Source organism: Symphalangus syndactylus, chromosome 21, assembly GCF_028878055.3.
Source record: "Symphalangus syndactylus isolate Jambi chromosome 21, NHGRI_mSymSyn1-v2.1_pri, whole genome shotgun sequence".
Lineage (NCBI taxonomy): Eukaryota > Metazoa > Chordata > Mammalia > Primates > Hylobatidae > Symphalangus > Symphalangus syndactylus.
In genome coordinates, this window is record NC_072443.2 from 32,932,694 (window position 1) to 32,949,456 (window position 16,763).

General features: G+C 38.2%; 1 protein-coding gene and 1 pseudogene across 2 annotated transcripts in view; both read right to left on the reverse strand.

The window, feature by feature from the left end:
* MORC1 (MORC family CW-type zinc finger 1) overlaps positions 1-16,763 on the reverse strand; it is a 180,141-nt gene that overhangs the window by 67,485 nt on the left and 95,893 nt on the right. For both annotated transcript variants that reach the window (XM_055259777.2, XM_055259776.2), the window contains exons 16-17: positions 15,928-16,033; positions 10,653-10,791 (exon numbers count right to left, since the gene is read on the reverse strand). In XM_055259777.2, coding sequence (XP_055115752.1) covers positions 10,653-10,791; positions 15,928-16,033 — 245 coding nt within the window. The remainder of the gene's footprint in view (positions 1-10,652; positions 10,792-15,927; positions 16,034-16,763) is intronic.
* LOC129471788 (uncharacterized) lies at positions 1,812-2,073 on the reverse strand (annotated as a pseudogene).

Sequence of the window (16,763 nt, forward strand, 5' to 3'; positions counted from 1 at the left end):
TTCTTTACTTTCCATTCACCATTTCCCACCTGGCTTTCCCTCTGAAACTTATCTTGCTGAGGTTGGCAATGGCCTTTCTGTTATAAGGCCCAAAGGACTTAGCACAATGCTTAGATCATAATAGATATAAAGGAAATACTTGCACACTTAATTTAATAATCTAATGGAATTGAAGTGAAAAAGTCAAAGCAAAATAGTAAAACACAAGATCAGGAGAAAGTTTTCTAAAGCATTAAGACAAAACGTAGGATACTTTGGTGTATCTTTTGAAGCATCTTCTGTGGAAAGAGCGATTTACATATAATTAGTGCACTAAATTTGCACATGTTAAGTGTACTAAATGAAGTTGACCTAAATGAAAAATGTAAATAGTTCCCCTAAAAGTTTTCCTTCTGGTTCTAATTAGAGATACAGATTTCCACTAATAGATACATTTCAACTAATAGATGGAAGATTTTCAGCTGGACTGGACTGGGGCTGGACTATAGTTTTAAAAATACATTTTTTTAATCACATATGTACTTCTTTTGAGGAATGCATTCTTACATCTTTGATTGAATTTTTGTAAAACAGAAATCTGAATAACACAGTTAACCTACTTCAAAATCTGAGTTACTTAATGAGTAGCTGTTTACCGACGATAGCATCTTTTTTTTATCATCATCATCTTTTCAGATTTCAAAGAAGAATCATTACCCTAGAAAGCTTGAAAATATCAGTATTCATTTTTAAATGACACTTATAACTTCTCCCAGCAAGACTATTGCATTCCTTTATGAGTTCAGAAAGTCCCGCAAATCACAGACTGTATCAGTGAGAGCTGCATAAGATGAACTGTCTCTGGAAGTAGAAAAACTGAAGAATCCTTAAACCAGGAATAAAGAAGTGAATATTAGTGGTGCATACATCTGGGAAGCAGCAGAAATGTAAATTCCAAAGCACCATACCCAGAGATTCTTGTTTAGTCTGTCTGGTGTAGATCTCAGGAGTGAATATTTCTATAAAATTGTGACGTTGTTTTCAGACAGACAGTCCCATAATCTTAGACTCACAGCCCTGGAAAGTAAAGAATGCTCCTTTCTAATTTTCTATCAATTCTTTGTGGGACTATAGAGAAAATACTTTTATGTTTCTGTACAGTTAGGATTTTCTGATTAAATTTACTTCACGTGGGACCTGGACTAAAAGAACAAATCTTAGAATTTAATCTGCAACTGATTATTAGTGGAGAGGGCATGTGAAGAGATTTGCCTCCAGAGACATTTACCTCCCTGGAAATATGTGTTTACATTTTAAGGGAGGAATAAAATCTGGGACCACAGAGACAAGACCAGAATTGTAAAGCTGGAGAAACTAGTCTCATCTTCCCCTGCCCCCAGACATCTGTTTATATTCCAAAGGGTAATAGTTACAACTCAGGGCCCTTCCCAAAGGGCAAAAGAGTGTGGAGAGGGTGGTTGCCACTCTCCTATAGAAATGTCCAGATACATTTTCTTAGGAGTTCTTTGCCTATAGTACAAATTGTAAGATATCATCTGATCTGACTCTCACCCAATCCATTGTTCCAGGGGTAAAAACCAGAGCAAAGGGTAATTAGCATGATTCCTTGTGTTATATATAATACCTTGCTCTGCTCCAGAAATATGATGTTTATATTCAAAATGGTATTAGTAAATATAGATATTTCAAACATAACTGCTTGTGATAGAAGATTGGCAACTAATATTCACGGGTTCTAAAATTTGAATGGGTCTTTGCAAACATCTAGCTTAATTCCTCACCTCCACCTTTTTTATTTGTTAAACAGGAACTCCTCGACTGTGTCCTCTCCCTATTCCTCTCCCAAAAGAAGAGAGGAATGATCACCAAGAGCAAATGAACGGCCAGGTGCAGTGAAGCAACACTTCATATACCACGAAGTATATGAAGCTTAAGCGGCAACATCCCTCCCTTACCGGTTCCATGCTCAGGAGAGAATGCTGCGCCTCCTCCTCTTGGTTTCCTGTGCCTTAAACGTTCAGAGAAGCTTCTCTAGAAATGACCTATCGACATGATCCCTGAAAATATAGTCTTAACCTTCTTTTCACCGGCCTGGTGGTACTCAGATCAAGGACTACAGACACCAGACAGGCCTGAGGTCACTTGGCTTATGAACCACAGAGCTGGGACCTAAAGGCAGGGATCCTAAATGCCAGGCGAATGCTGTCCACCACATCCTGCTGCTTGCATCTCCTTCTTCAAAGAGCTCCTAAGCATTCCTCCTTCTGTAAAGCTTTCCAAAGTCACTTTGCCTTCCAAACCTGCCCACTATAGACAGAGCTACTCAGAAAAAGAAATTATGTTTACTATTAGCAGTTAATTTCTCAACTTCTCTTACACCGAAGAGCTACTGAGCCAAACTGAAAATAGAAAAGCAGAGTCGTTCGAACAGCTTTGAACTAAGAATCAATCCTACATTTCAGATCTACCCCATTCTTACATTGTTTACGTCACGTTGGCCAGAGGGGCAATATAATTTAGTTATAGAATGAGGGGTCTGGAGCCAGTCTGCATTGGCTGAAATCATGGTTCTGCAGTTTCCTAACTCCTTCTTTGGCAGATTATTTCTCTGTGACTCAGTTTCCTCATCCACAAAATAGGAATCCTAACAATCATAGCATTGTAATAAGGATTAAATGTCAGTGCATTTAGAGCACTGCTAATAGAGGCACATTCTAAGTGTTATTATCATTTCATCCCTCCATTCATCCTTCTCGTTAGGTTTCTTCATCTATGTACAGTTACAGGAATTAGGTAGTTTTATAATTCACCAAAAGTATACATAATTATGGAAATCTTGGGGGAGAGATTGGAGAGAAGGGAACTGGAAATATGAAAAATATGTAATTCTCCTTTATTACAAAAAAAACCCTGCGGTGACCACATGGTATAATACATGCAAAAACAAATAGTGGGTGAACCACGAAGTATATGAAGCTTAAGCGGCAACATCCCTCCCTTACACAAGCCTCTTCCATGGTGCTGTCCTAACTTCACATTTATAATTTGGTATTTTTTGTTTTAAAAGGGATCCCAAAAATTGTATGAACCTCACGCTCAAACAAAACAAAACAAAACAAAACAAAAACAAACTAGATCTGCTCCTGTTCAGAAGCATTTTAAGTAATACTTCATCTTATTTTCAAATGCCAGAAATTATTCCTAGTGGTCTTGGCTTGTGCCTAAAAGGGGCGTCCTGCCAAGTGGAGGAAAAGTTATTCTAGACCCTTGTGAAGCAAAGTTCATGGACTAATGTCAGTTAGTTCTTTAGGACTCGATGCAAATCCCTGATGTGTCAGGAGACCTTACACCCTAGTTAGAATGCTGGACTTGGTGGGGGAAGACTAACTGAAGGAATGGAGAGGTTAAATCACGTGTTGGTAAAGTACAAGGTGAAAAATAGACCCCAATTAAGATTAAGTATGAGCCTGTAATCCCAGCACTTTGGGAGGTCGAGGCGGGTGGACCACGAGGTCAGGAGATCGAGACCATCCTGGCTAACACGGTGAAACCCCATCTCTACTAAAAATACAAAAAATTAGCCAGGCGTGGTGGCAGGTGCCAGTGGTCCCAGCTACTTGGGAGGCTGCGGCAGGAGAATAGCGTGAACCCGGAGGCGGAGCTTGCAGTGAGCCGAGATTATGCCACTGCACTCCAGCCTGGGCGACAGAGAGAGACTCCGTCTCAAAAAAAAAAAAAAAAAAAAAAAAAAAAGAAAGATTAAGCATGAATTTTACTCCAGCCTCCAGGAATTGAGACAGAGGAAGGGAGCAGATTCAGATCACAAATATGGTCAGGGGACAAGGATTGAATGAGGTTGAATCAGGGGTACAAGATACAAAGTTTAAGTTCAAAATCAGAACAACAGTCCTGAAACACAGTTCCCCAAACTGAATTCAAAATGTAAAGTTAGGTCCTAAGTAAGAAGGAAATTGGGTCAAGCAAATTGAAAAACAGGATTCAAGCTCAGAGACGAGGACTCAGGTGGGCTGGTGCCCAGAGGGTACAGGTGTGGAGGCACAGACTTCCTTGAGAGGAGAGCAGTGAGCAGCCTGCTGCGGAAGGAAGCCAAAGACTTGTATCTTACTCTGAGCAGAGTCAGGGAACAGGCCCTGAGGTGTACCCCGGACACCAGGCAGCCTCTGATAGTCCCTGATTAACATGCACACTAACTGGGGACTGGTTGTACCTAGAGTTTAGATGCTTAAGGAGCTTTTGTAGGGTAGACATCAAATAGGTGTATTTGCATTAAAACCCAAATTAGTATTCCCTGCAGTGAAAATCATTTCAGGCAACACATCTGAACTTCTACTCCTCTCTCCATCTCTGCTGATGTGAACAGGAATGACTGACTAGCATGCAAAGGGTGGGATGTAATGTGGCCAGAATGCCTGCAACTGTCAAAGCTATTGCTGTCCTTCTAGGAGGAAAAATGTGTTCCCTCTGGACTCAAACTCCTCTTGGCCTTTGACGACAGCATTTGGCCACTTCTGTGAAACCCAGGAGCAGACAACAGTGGATGGCATTCCTCAGCGTCAACCCCATGGCAAAATAAAGTTGCTTATGAAGCCAGGAGCTGAGAATGTCCTGAGTTCCCTGCACCACACTATGCCACAATGCCAGGCTGTTCTGATGCCCTTTAATCATTAGTGCTGTCTGGGTCTGTTTAGTAAACCACGAATGCTGTTCCATCAGGAAGAATGACGTCAGCTTCTCCAGAAAGGACGAGTAAGAAAATAATTTGGAGAAGCAGTGCAAGTTAAGGAGTTGAACTCCTGTTAGACACCTACTGTGACCAGCATTGCACCAGGTCGGGTAGTAGGAGGTACACAGAAGAAAGCAACAGATGATACCTGCCTTCAAGGGACTTGTACACTAGTTAATCATAAGCAATTTGTTTAATGTCTCATTTGGTATGCCATGAATACAGGGCATAGGAACCACAAGTGTGAATATATTACGCATTTTCCCTCTTCGAAAAGCAATACATCACCAGAGAGAAATGAGATCTTTGTAGTAAGAGTAATAAAGTAAAATATTTCATCTACAATAACTAGAATAGCCTCTTGCTAGACAAGAGCCTTTAGGTGTCACAAATTTTGGATCATGACAGTTTATATAAGGAGGCTGAAAAGCACTCTTGAAGAATAAATATATTTTCTATGGCATCTGTCACTATAGTTATACAGATTTGAAACCTCAGCAGCCTACACAATAATGACACATTAAAAAGATTAAGTTCTACATGGAAAAATGCATTCACATTCTTCATACAAAGCTGTACTCAGATATGCCACTCAATTTGAAAAACACAGCTAAAAGTTCGGCAAGCCTTCTTTGTTCTGCATTTACTGCTAAAACCACCAATGTGGGAATTGCCAGATTATACTATTTCATTTCTATGTGTATGTGTGTCCACTTGAGCACTGAAAAAGAACAGAATTCTATTGCTGGAGTTTCTTCTCACCAGGCATGAAGTCTTATAAAGGCTATATATTTGATGGGATGACTATGAACATGACAAATGAAATCCAAATGCGGTCTCTGTACTCCAATCCAAATACAACAGTTTATTGTGACCAGGTATAAGAACATTTTGGTCTTCAGTAATATATGCAGAAGTTGGTAAGTCTAACCTATGTAGAGTCAACCAATCCAATCGAATATAAAATATTCACCTTTCAGGAATTCTGCATAAATCAAATTATTCTTTCCATCCTTCATTGTTTGCTAAATACCTATTACATGAAAGCTGCAGGCCTAGGTACTATTGGGAATGCAAAGATGAACAGAAATAGTCCTTTATTTCAAAAAGCATATAGTCTGATATGGCAGACAGATCAGATACATAAGTAACTATAATATTAGACACAAAGTGACTATAATACCAGGTAGAAGTAAAACATGCTCTAAGAAAAACCACACGGGACAAAGGGAACTGGAAGGAAGGAGACACTTTTCTAAGTAGGTAAATGAAAGAAGACTTCAAACAGGGATTGGCAATAGTTTTGGATCTTGAAGGACTGGAGAAGGACCAGAGGCTGCTCCAGACAAGAATGCAGAAACAAAGGCCTGCAGAGCAGCATGGAAGTGAACACTTGTAAGGAACATGGAGAAGCTCAGTAGGAGCACCATACAGAGTGAAAGAAATGAATGCTATTATATTAATAGAAAGGCAACTAGTGTCCCATTATAGACAGCCTGGACTGTAGGCCAAGAAATGTATAGTAAATACAAAAGATTAATTCAGAAAGACCTAGGGGACACATAAACAATTCATCACACATTGCACAAATATATTTTTATGCAAATACACTACTCATTAACACTTAGGTTATAAAAGGGTAAATATAGGGTAGCTTAATTCAGGGAGAAAGGTATGATCTGTCTTTTAATGATTAGGGGATTTTAGATGGTACCATAAAACCCTGAATAAAGTATAACTAAAACTAGATTCTGTGTGCATGATAGTGACACAATCATCCTTGTCATACAATAGAAGGTACAAGAGAAATTTTAAGTTAAATCTGAGAAAGGGGCAAATTTGAGAATGGAGAGGTCCTGAAATACAGAGAAATTTATTTTATAACATTATGGTTTTAAAATTATTGCCTAGGTTTACCGAAAAATAACAATTATCCAGCTAATATGCCAATTACAACTGAGCAATCCAGTGAAACAATGTAAATAAAAGCTTCATCACTTGGCCAGCAGGTGGCACTTGTCACTCAGTATAGAAAACAGCAGGCAATGTGGAATGAAGCTGAAAGTAGTTAGGAACAGATTACTTGTTCATCTATTCAGAAGGATAAAGATGGGGATGGGCTGTATTCAGAAGCACAATTTATAACAAGGATCTTGGCTTGTTGACATAGCTTATCAATTACATGGAGGACAACCCCTTTAGTCTATAAAATGCACCACAGGTGACGGATCTTGAATTTGAGCTCTCCTATTAGGCTTACTGAACTTAGGTATTTCCCTTAACAAATACGATTTGCAATATATAAGTTTGTTGCTACTGTAAATGTTCTTATGTCCTTTTTGTCTGTATTTTTCCTATGAGACTGCGAGAAATATGGTGCTGGAATTAGGCAAAAAGGAAATAAATTCCAACTTCACCATTTAAAGTTATGTGCTTTGATTAAAATTATTTTTAACTTTTTTGGATTTCACTTTCCTCTTTGTTAAAATAGATATAACTAGCTGGAATGTTACAGGAATTAAGTAAGATACCATGTGGAAACGATACCTTTAGATCTAGCTACTTCATTTTCTCCTATGGGACAACATCTAATAATTAGGATAACTCTCTTACCATCTAATCATTAGATACCCATAGAACCTAAAATCCAGAAAGATCTTTGATTTACCTAGTCAACCCTTCATTTTCCAGATCAAGATGCCTGCTACTATTAAAGCTGAAATGCAAGACAGTTGAGATAGGGTGTGCAAGTTTAGGTCATTTTTATATTCACTACGCAGGTCTGGTCAATGGATAAGTGGTCATTGGGAGTTGGAGGGAGGAAAAGAAAACAGGAGGTGGGCAAATAATAATTACGTGGCATATATTGTATGATTCTGTGATACTCAATGGGCGAATGGACACCAACGATAGACATACAGTGAATCATAGTAATAAACTAGCCAGTTCTTGATTTTTTCGGTGATGTCTAGCCTACACCTGAAACTGAATGGGGCCAATGATGCCCTGTTTTTCTAGCTTTCCCATCCTTTCTTATATCACATTCCAAAACTTCTTCTAAAGGGTTTTAGAAGGAGGACAGGAGATTTACACTGAACACTGCATGGTTTTTAGTCTTATTTTTGACATCAGATAAATATTACCAAAACATAGTTTCTGAACACGTTCATGGATTATTTTTGTGAAAGGACGAATCGAGGTCATCTTTCAGAGGTCTTCTGTTCAGTAATTACCATATTATAACTATATGGGAGTTGCATCATTATAACAAGTCACACCATTTTTAAAAGAGAGATACCACACAAATACTGAGTTTAATTTTTAAAATATGTAAGCTTAGCATGTAATTTAAGTGACTGGTTCCATGAAAGAACAAATCAGTGCTCATCTCAAGTGTTCCTTTAGGTTGTTTTTCTCGCCTGAAATGCCCTATCCTTTTCCCTCTATTTATCCTAAATAGACTTCAAGATACAAGTGTCACTTCCCCTATATAACTTTCTTTGATTTTTTTTTTTTTTTTTTTTTTTTGAGACAGAGTCTCGCTCTTTCCCCCAGGCTGGAATGCAGTGGCGTGGGCTCACTGCAACTTCTGCCTCCCAGGTTCAAAGGATTCTCCCACCTCAGCCTCTGAAGTAGCTGGGATTACAAGCATAAGCCACCACACCCAGCTAATTTTTTTGCATTTTCTGTAGAGATGATGTTTCACCATGTTGGCCAGGCTGGTCTCAAACTCCTGACCTCAAGTGATCTGCCCATCTCAGCCTCCCAGAATGCTGGGATTACAGGTGTGAGCCACCGCGCCCAACCCCCCTATACAACTTCCTTTGATTGAAGCTGCCCTATCTCCTGCAGTAAACTTCTATTGCAGTGTCAGTTACAATAAGAAAACACATTTGAATTAATATTACTTTATAGTGCTTGCTCATTTTTAAATAGCTGTTAGACTTGGTCCACAAAAAGACTGTATAATATCTGAGGGCATGTTTTACTTATTGATTCAACTACCTATTAAGTACCTAGTATATGCCAGGCACTGTCTTGGTTGATACAGATTCACAGTAAGTGAAACCAAGACTATCCCTGCTCTCACGGAACTTACATTTTGGTATTACAGATACTCTGTATTCCCCGTAATTCCCAGCCTGGGACAGACCTGAGGGCAAGTATGTGCTCAATGATCACCTCAAAATCAACTGATTGCCTTTGGTTGAGTGAACTTCAACCCAAAGCTTTCCTTGGTTACCACAAAAGCAGGGTCAGTTACAAGCCCTGAGTACTAGAAAGTATGTAAAAGATGTTAGGAATCTTTTCACAAAAGGATTTTGTAAAATTTTCCTTTTGCAAAAGGAAAAAGGAGGATGGAGTGGATTCTTATGTCCTTTGAAGGACTGGCAGTGAATCTCTATATAAGTACTGCTAAATTTCTTTGTTTACATTTGAAACAAACTGAATCTATAACCTTGGCTTAAATCTTATGAAAAAAAATCAACTACCAAGAAAAGAGAATAAACAGAACTGTTGGCCCAAATCTGCTATTCCACCAGCTGCCATCAGATTCTCTACCTCAATGATGAATACAACATCCAATCCTAAACAAACAACAAGCTAATTAAGTCTTGATGACTGGCATTATTAGTATACTGGGGTTGGCTATGACTGCTATAGAAAAGAAAAACAATGTCCAGAGATGGCAATAAAGATGCAATCAATTCATAATGTGCTGAATGCCTTCACAAAGCTACCAAGTGTGGTAAATAAGAAATTATTATATGAGACTAATTATATAAGAATAATTATAAAATAATTAAATATGAAATTAAAATATTTCATAACAAAAAGATCTGAATGTACCTAATTATTTATTAAAAATCTGTGGAATCTTTATTTCTGACTTTTGTCTGACAAGAAACCATGACTAAAGGCCTTAAAAACTGTAGAAAGTTGAGCCACTTTTTGGAGGTGGGGAGTGCTTAGAAGAATGTGTTTCCAAAGTGACTCTCAGTATCTTTCCAAGAGAGACCCTAAGACTCCAGGGTAAAAAGGAAGGCTCTGGTTTCTTTAGTTGTAATCTCAGGTGGTATCTGACTTGCACTGCAGAACCCTAGCGAGCTAAGTGAGGTAAAAAAGTAATCTTCTATGATCCCAGGAAAACACTTACTATAAGCTGCTATGGCTGGGGAGCTTAACTCCCACTTCATCATTGAATTTTCTATTTTAATAAGCATTTTATTTCCTGACATCTATAGAAGTGTCCACACATTTGGACATATGCTACAAGTGCTATTTGAGGAAGCCGAGAGGCTACACATTTAAAAAATGATGAATTTGTGTGCTAAATCTATAGAGATTTAATTATTAGTCAAGAAAATAAAATAATTTTTCTACATACCACATTTTCTTACACTCGAAATTGTCATGTTGATTGATAGTAATGTTTTATTTATTGAATTTTCTTAACAATTAGATATGACTTTGACTTTCTAAGTTAATAGGTTAATGTTTTTTAAAAGAACTCTTTACCTTAAAACCCTCCCTCAGGGAAGAATGAAATAAAAACAGCCTAACCTTTGGAGTTACACAAACTTGTGTTGCGCCTTGACCACATGACGTTGGACATGCTGGCTGACTCTATAAGGCTCTATGTGCAGCTGTGGAGTAGAAATAAATGTCCCTATTTCTCACATGCATTGTTGTGTAGATAGGCTTAGATATCACATACACAGTATTTTTTTTTTTACAAACTTCACCCTCTAGAACAGGTCTTAGATCCAAAATTAAAAGATGTCAAAAAGGACAGAAAAAAGAGTATGCACATTTTATTGTGTAAACCACTTTAGTCAATTTGCACATATGAAACCAACAGTTAAAGGGTCACAGTAGAATTAGGGAGGAATTAATCACAACTCACCTGTGGCTGCTGTTCTGCCAGTCTATCTTGATACTTTAGGACCGACTCTCTAAGTTGCTTCTCTTTCTCATTTTTTGATGGTGATATTGTGCTTATGGTGCCCAGTGGGATGGAAGGTAGCTGTTCTATCTGATGACAACTTCAGAATCGACAAGTACAAGATTAACATCAGGAGAAATATAAAACTACTTACTGTCTGTAAAAGATGATTTATTTCTACAAGGGGTTACTCTTTATGTCATATATCCAAAATTCAAATAGAAAGGAAAAGCATTGCATTCGTGGCTTTCGATAATAAATAACCTTAAATCTCCAATTTGCATGGAAAACAGCCTAATAAAAAATGTGGACAGTAGCATATATTTGCGAGGATGGGAAAGCATCAATTATATTGCTAATGCTTCACTTATTCTACATTATCATAAAATGAGGCCTTTTGCAAAAATTATTTTAGATCACTGAGCTTATCTCATCACCGCCATTCCCCCCCCAAAAAAAAAAATGGTAGCGAAATATAAATGTCTCTTTAAAATATAGCAAATAATTATGCCTCTGAAACATATGGATTATCTGTTTGATGACCCAGGATCACTGTGAAGACCCGTGACTACGTGATGTGATGTAGGATTCAGCAATAACCTCGGGAGGTAATGAGATGTGTTAGAACCCCTTCCCCAAATCGCCCACTGGTCCTGACTGCAGCATCCTGCCCAAGTGCTCTGCTGCCATAAGAGTACCTGCTTTCCAGCCTTACGGATATGCTGTTCTAATAACTTGTGGGTTAGTAAATACATAATAATGTAGAATGATTTGTAAATGAACAATAAACAGGCTATGGATGAGTACATCCCTTGTTATAATTACAAAAAAATACTAATAACCCTCAAAGCATATGGTTTGGAAGGTTTGAGGCCATTTTTCCTTTTCTTACTTTTGTTTTTGTGGTTATGTACTGGGGAACTGAGTCAGCCAAACTGCTGAAAAAGTAAGATATTATTTTGTTCACTTTGGTACCAAGGCTTGATACAGACAAGAAGTTCCGCTCCTACTGGGCATAGCTTTGATTCAGGGAATGGAGGGGAACATGCAGTAGTGTCGTAAGATGCTTAGGTCAGTTCTTCAAGCCCGCTCTAGGTCACGGAGTTTTCTATTATTGATTGGGGGTAGGGAGGGGAGGAGTTCCACTGAGCTACCAAAAAGAGGAGGGACAAAGTCCACAGAAAATACATGGGTGTTAGGCCAGGCAAGGGAGGAGGAGGCTGAGGATCGAGAGAGACTTTCTCCCATCTGAAACAGTGAGGGAAAAAGGAGGCAGATGAGACCCACCATTTCTCTGTTTTTCAGGGCTGCAGCATATATTTTTCTTGCCCCATACCAACAGAGAAGAGTTAGGAACTACAATCAAATTCAGGTACTACTGTGAAAAAACACTTAATTCCACCCACATATGGTGTTTGTTATTATCGTTATTTTCAAAGAAAGGTGCTAGATAAACAAATCCTAGGGACAACTTCTATATATACGGAAACCCACAGTGTTGATCTGAGGACATCTGTGGGGTGGCACTATATAGGCTTCTATTTCATTTCAGAAAAGAACCTGTGACAACATTGTTTTTATTCAGAAGGAAGAAACCTCAAGCATTTTATTAGAATGCAATTCATTCAATTGTCTTCATTTAATGATGTTTGGAAATGAATTACACTTTAATATGCAATATAATCCATGGATATTTTTTAACATCCTTTTCAAAATTCAGACATTTTTGGTTCAGCCAAGTAATAGGCATCATTTTTTCTCTGCTGGTAATCCCTATTTTCCATGCAGATAAGTGCATAGTATGAATGTAATGGAAGCATACTGATAGCTATTTCTCAGATACTGTGTCAAAAATGTATAGCCTCCCTCTGTGCTTGAAGTGGAAAACAAAACCAGGCTCCAACTGTTTGAAAAAAGAATGGCTCCACCTTACCCTGTCCGGGTTACTGAATACTACCATTTGTAAGATGTATTTTGTCCACTAAAAAGTATCTGAATGAAACTAGGCTTCCTGAAATGGAAAAAGATGCCTTCCAACAGACAACGTGGTAAGGCAGGAAGAGTACAGGTTATGCATCAGAAACTTGGCTTCCAGTTTCAGCTGTAGTGAAGAATTCTGGGCAAGTCACTAATCATTTCTTAGCCTCTCTATTTTCTTCTCTGAGAAATGGGGAAAGTTCATAGGCCTTTTATAAAAATGGAATGAGATAGCATATATAATTGCAAAGTAAGAGAAAGTTATTACTATGTTTCCAGCCCAAGTTCTAGTTACACATTGTTCATTCAAATGCTGTCTGTTGGCAATGGCCTTGCTGACAATTGGCAATTAACTACTGACAAGAAACCGTATTTTCTGTAAATACAGACAATAACATTTTTCACCCCATTACTCTGTCCCTCTACTCGTAGACTATTCCCTAATAAATAATTATACTTGTCATCACTTTAATACACTTATTTTAAGTGATTCTATCCAAATCCAATGGTGCATATGTCAAGGGTTTTGCCTAGCAATAATGTATTTTGAAGCATATTCTCAAGGTATAGATGGCCCATCCTACCATTTTGAATCAAAGAACTGAGCGAGGTCATCAGATTAATTTCTTCCCCCTCCCTGGGAATCATCATATCTACATCACCGTTAATGAGCTCCCATGAAGGAAGTGACAAATCTCAATTAACTGCCCTTTTAATCAATTTTTCTTTACATCTCCCTTAAATCTCTTGCTGCCACTTTAAGCATATTTTTGTCACCAACTTTTCAGTGAAAATAAAACACAGATGGTTAATATCATGTCAGTATATTTAAAGAATCAAGGACTTAAGAAAATTATAAATATAAGAAAACTTTTTTGCATTTTAGACTTTTGAGGTCCATCAGTTTTCTGTCAACATGGCTAAATTTATCTAGCCACTCATCACAAGTGGCACTGTTCTTATGTATAAAAGAGACAGAATTGAATTAATAAGATCTTGTATTTGATAGCACAACAAGGTGACTACAATCAACAATAGCTTATTATACATTTTATGATAACTAAAAGCATTATTTGAAATGTTCTAACACAAAGAAATGATAAATGCTTGAGGTGATGAATACCTCCATTTACCCCGATGTGATTATTACATACTATATACCTTATAAAAATATCTTATATCCTCACAAATATATATACCTATCATGTACTCATACAAATTAAAAATTAAATTTTTAAAGAGAGACAGAATTAATACAGCTTTGAAACTAATTTTACAATGCTCTGAGATGGTACTGTTACTTTTCAGAAGGGGGTGAGTCTGTGCCAATGCAGGGACAACAGTAAGCTGAAGGTAAGGGAAACTGCAGAGGACAGCTTCCCAGTTCTGTAGGTCTGAGAGTGCCCTAGACTGGTCTAAGAAATCCTAGGGGCCCGGCGCGGTGGCTCACGCTTGTAATCCCAGCACTTTGGGAGGCCGAGGCGGGCGGATCACGAGGTCAGGAGATCGACACCACAGTGAAACCCCGTCTCTACTAAAAATACAAAAAATTAGCCGGGCGTGGTGGCAGGCGCCTGTAGTCCCAGCTACTCGGAGAGGCTGAGGCAGGAGAATGGCGTGAACCCGGGAGGTGGAGCTTGCAGTGAGCCGAGATCGCACCACTGCACTCCAGCCTGGGTGACAGAGCGAGACTCGGTCTCAAAAAAAAAAAAAAAAAAAAAGAAATCCTAGGGATTGGGTTACATCTGTGGGAAGTAGCCTAAATTCTGGGATCAAGGGCCTCTAGTGAGCAGGGGCTTTCAGCAGATTGTCCTAACAATGGGGCTTAGCTGGATCCAGAGAAGATGCATAAAGATCCTATAGTACATATATCACATTCCAGTGTATGGGAAGCTGAATTAAAGGGAGGTTATATAATTTCTGAGATTTCACAGCTAATAGAACCAGGAGTCAAACCCAGGCAGTCTGTCTCCAGAGTCTGAACTCTAAATACAATCCTAGACTATATGAAAGTTCTTAGTTCATGGTAAGTTCATATCATTAACTATTCTTAATATTGAAACCGAGCCAACACTTTGTTCCTATTGGGGAGATATTTAAGTCCCAAGTGGGGATGAACGCAGGTTAGGAAACAGAAGATCTTGGCCAGTGGCTTCATACATAGGTTTCTTAGCCTGGATTTGGGTTTTAATTCTCATTTTTCCAAAATAAAGAAGAAAAGATCAGTATTTTATAATCATGGTCCCTGGAGCTCTAGGCTTTCTGCAGAGTAGGGAATAGAAATAAAAAGTGGATACCTTTGGTTCCCAGCCTCCAATTCAATTAGGACAGTTTTGCATTTATCTACTTTATTTTTGGGTTCTGTGGCAAGTTTTTATTTGGGAAAAACAAGGTTGCATTGCAAAACAAGAAACGGATACAAAAAAACCTGGGCTATGAGAAATCTAAGCGCCTTTGCCACCTCTGACATTTTTCTTCAGTCTCTAAATATAAATAACCTGGGGACTCTAGGTGAAAGGGGTTTTAGCAGCAGTTCCCAAATGTTTTCTTTTTCTTTTATCTTTTTGCTCTTCTTTTTCAGAGCTAGATAAAAAATAACCAAACAGGAGTTATTACCCTAATGTCTATATTAAAAATATTGATTCACATATCCAGCTAAAAGGACTTAGAACAGACTGCATGGAAAAGCAATGCTTGACTTAGGGATGCCTTTGTTAAAGGGGAATACTACCCATTTTCCCTATGGGGGAAAATATTAGTCTAAAAGGGCTTGTAATAACATTGACATCCTTCAATATTTAATCAGTCTTTTTCCTGTTTTAGCCTGAACTTTTTCCTCCAAGAGTGTAAGGCAATGAAATCAATATATGATTTAAGCAGAAAAAGCATATGGTCTAACAGTTTAATGCCCCTGGAGACACTCTCTGAGTAACATTCCTGTACAATAAGGACATATGTTGTATGAAAATGAACTGGAAGGAAGAACTCTTAAGTACCAGGTTGTGGTCTCCCATGGGTGGAAATGCAGAGCTGCACACCCCAACGTCTTCAGATAGTTACCCCCAGATCTCTATTATTTCATGGAAAAGCACACCAATGAAATAATCTTTGCACAGGTAGCAGGGCATTAGAAAGAGTTTGAAGAGATACCAGATACTAAGCTAAAATCTACACTATAGATTGACATTTTCAAGGTTCATACATATGAACTTTAGAAATTAAAAATGAATAAAGGATTTTGGAAAATAATCAAAAATACCTGTTTTCCAAGCGGTTGGGATTATTAGCACAAATCCAAATGTCAAAAAATTCTTTTTCCTGATAATTAGTAGAGGAAGGCAAGACTCTCCATTTAAGACAAAGATCTGACAATCAAAACAAAATGGCACAGAAAAGAGATCAGAAATGAATCTATCACAGTAAGATGTCAGTTTGCACATACCAAAAGTATGAGGTATCTCTCAATCCAAAGACAAGTGAATCCTTCATCGTATACCATTATTCTTGATGGCACATCTATTCTAGGGTTCTATGAGCTACTTCAGGACCCCACCAACAAGTTATTATTATTATTATCTCAGTTCCCTCCAGTTAGTTTCTACTACTTTCAGCCAAAAGAACCTTAAATAATACATCCACTTCACCTCTTCTAAAACCAAATTAAGAATTTCAGTGACTTGACTCTCCCATTTTCTCTGACCTACTACCTGTCTGCTGACACCACCACTTTTTGTCTCCAACTACATGATTAACATAAGAAGGAAAACCATAGTCTCAACTAGTATAAAATTAAATTGAAAGAAAGAAAGAAGGAAAGAAAGGAAGGAAGGAAGGAAGGAAGGAAGGAAGGAAGGAAGGAAGGAAGGAAGGAAAGTAAGTTAGTTTTTTGAACCATATACACATTTTCTTCTGTACTTTCTTCTGTTCTTATTCCCCTGTCCAGTCTATGGTTTCTGATTTCTTCACCCACTTTCCCAAACAGTCCTTCCTTGCCTTTAGGACGAAGGCACACTTCCCTCTCCAGGCTACACTTAGATTTAATCCTGAATTCCCTCTAGACACACTGCTAACGGCTCGTAGGTTAACACTTGTCTC